The sequence below is a fragment of the Fragaria vesca genome, linkage group LG6 (genome assembly GCF_000184155.1).
Source record: "Fragaria vesca subsp. vesca linkage group LG6, FraVesHawaii_1.0, whole genome shotgun sequence".
In the NCBI taxonomy this organism is placed as follows: Eukaryota; Viridiplantae; Streptophyta; class Magnoliopsida; order Rosales; family Rosaceae; genus Fragaria; species Fragaria vesca.
In genome coordinates this window covers 10,831,865-10,834,434 of record NC_020496.1, presented here as the reverse complement: position 1 = coordinate 10,834,434, position 2,570 = coordinate 10,831,865, and the positions used below count along the sequence as shown (strand labels likewise).

The 2,570-nt window shown below is 37.1% G+C and overlaps 1 protein-coding gene across 1 annotated transcript in view; it reads right to left on the bottom strand.

The window, feature by feature from the left end:
- Window positions 1-1,417: 1,417 nt before the first annotated feature.
- Window positions 1,418-2,570, bottom strand: part of LOC101315457 — a 2,716-nt gene continuing 1,563 nt past the window's right edge. Inside the window, exons 4-6 of the mRNA XM_004305234.1 lie at window positions 2,451-2,495; window positions 2,101-2,148; window positions 1,418-1,842 (exon numbers count right to left, since the gene is read on the bottom strand). Coding sequence (XP_004305282.1) covers window positions 1,702-1,842; window positions 2,101-2,148; window positions 2,451-2,495 — 234 coding nt within the window. The 3' untranslated portion in view covers window positions 1,418-1,701. The remainder of the gene's footprint in view (window positions 1,843-2,100; window positions 2,149-2,450; window positions 2,496-2,570) is intronic.

The following is a 2,570-nucleotide window of genomic DNA, read 5'->3' as shown; positions in this document are numbered from 1 at the left end:
TACTTCCTAAACCCTTTGCAGCAGCAAGAATCACGTTCCCATCACTGTTTCTGAAAACGAAACCTCCTGCAGTTGATCTTCCTTGAACAGAACCATCAAAATTAATCTTGATGAAGTTGTTGTGAGGGGGTAGCCACCTTATGGTGGAAGGAGTGGTTTGAGAAATACCTCCCCCAACAACAGCCTTGTACAAGGCAGTTTCATTAAAATGAAAGGCAGCAGTTGCTGCAACATTAGTAGCGGTGGTAATCACATCTCTGAATATGGTGTCATTTCTTGCTTTCCATACTTGCCAATATATGATAAGGACCTTTGCAAAAAGAAACTTATCATACGGTTGGTTAATAAACATTTCTCGAAGGACCTTTAAATATCCTTCGTGCCGGTCCATAGGAGCACTAATTCCTGCAAGCCTGAAAACCTCAGTAGTGAAGTCACAATGACCAAATAGGTGCTCATTTGCTGCAGTGTGTTGCTTTCACGTAAAGTATAAACAGTACGTGCTGTTAGAATTAGGGCTTATAGCATGATTGATCAGTTCGTCGTACCAATGGCAAAGATACAGCAGATAAGTATTTTAGAGAGGTATATATGATATATAAGTACATATATTGTACGTTATATGGTTGTGAATTTATAATTTGCGATGCTCGATCTTTATTGTTTTTTGAGGAAATAACTTGTGATGCATGATATATACCATCAAGGTTGGCATCGTTGAATCTGGTGTTGTATTGAGGAGCGTGCTGATCAAGTATGGGGCATGGCGATATACTAAAGTGGTCCAGAAAAATGACCCGAAAATGGGGTCTGTTTTGGCATATTTCATTCGAGTCAGATTCAAACAGATCGATGCCCACATGAGTGTCTGGTATAGAGCTCGTTCAATAACTTTCCGGTTAGGCAGTTAGAGCTAGAAAAGGCAACGCCAAACAACATGGATGGACATGGCAAATAATACCATTCCTTCACTTCCATCAGGTTTGTCATGTTTTATAAGCAGTTTAACTATACAGTAAGATCGGAAACCCGATTCCCTAAACGTAGAAAATGATAATCCAATGATTAAACTCTACTGCCGTGCAAACTGATGCTCCTAAACCTCAGAGAATTCAGAAACCCTACATCATGCAGCATCAAAGAGACGGATACTAACGTGCGATCGAACTCTTAAGCTCGTAAGCTTTTCAAACGAAACCCTAATTCCATATTTGAACTAGATAAAGAAGCAGATTATCTAGTTTTTGGAACTCTCAGACAGTCGTACACTCATACTCGTAGAATTTAATTAGAGTTTAGGAAAATTATTAATTTGGAAAGTGGATTCTACCAGGCATCTATCTGCATGTCTTTTATTTTGTTATACAGAAAGTGGATTCCTTTACTTACTCTGTGGATTTAATATACAGAACTCCTGTCCAAATTTAGTTTATGATATAAAGTTTATATTACTTAGAATAATTAAGCTTGCAAGATCTTGACAGAGATCTTAACTAATTATTTAAGTTAATTAGTTTAGTACTACAATAAATTACTAGCTAGCAACAGTACGCTTCTTATTTAGAATGCAAATAGCATGATGAGCAATCAATCTTAATTATTGAATTCTAACAGAGTGACTGCTCATTATGTTATCTCATTCTACAAAAGGAGCGTACCATACAAATATGTATGCTGCATCCCCAGTCCTACAGTCTCAGACTAAAACCCGCTCCCATAAGCCGGAGCCCAATAATCAGCTCCGATGTTAATGTCACCCCCAACATTCTGAGTGCAAGAAACGGGAACCAAGCACAACCCTTTACTCCTTAGATCCTTTGCCTTATGGTCTTGATGAGAATCCTGCTTTATAACCACAGCATAATAGGAAATAATCAAAACGTTTCTACAATGTCAGAAATTGAAATCCAAACTGTTAAAACTATAACAGCATATATTAGCGCCATGATTAACTATCAAATCTGATTATTGTATGATGATTAAGAGAAAGCCTAGCCTGATGATGTTGATCCTCATTGTATATAGTGCATGAAATATTATAAGCAATTTGGAAATAGAAAGGAACCGTATTAGCTAGTGATGAGACCAAGGAATATATACCTGGTTAGGAGACCCTTTTCTTTTCAGGCTGCAATTGTCATTCAAGAGCTAAACGGGCAAAAAAGAAAAAGAAAAGTATGAGTAATGTTTTCAATGTTTATCATCCCTTTGATTCCAACCCAGCTAGCTAGTAATTGGTAGTCCCATTAATTTGCAGCATAATCCATCTTAAACGTTATAAAAGCTATATATAAAGCTGATCGAGAACCTTGTTCCTATAGTGCTTTGATCTTTATCATATGTGATTAAAATAGTTGATTACATATATGCTATCTTTTTATATTCAAAGCCTCCCTAAGCTAGGTGTGCGCTTTGCTTTCGTGGGGGGTGATGGATCCAATAAAGCATACCTGACCAGGGTCTTCAGGGAACACACAATTCCTTTCTCCTTGAACCTAAGGTGATTAAATTGATCTCTCTCATCAATTATATCCTCTAACTTAATATATACAAACCACACACTAATTAAG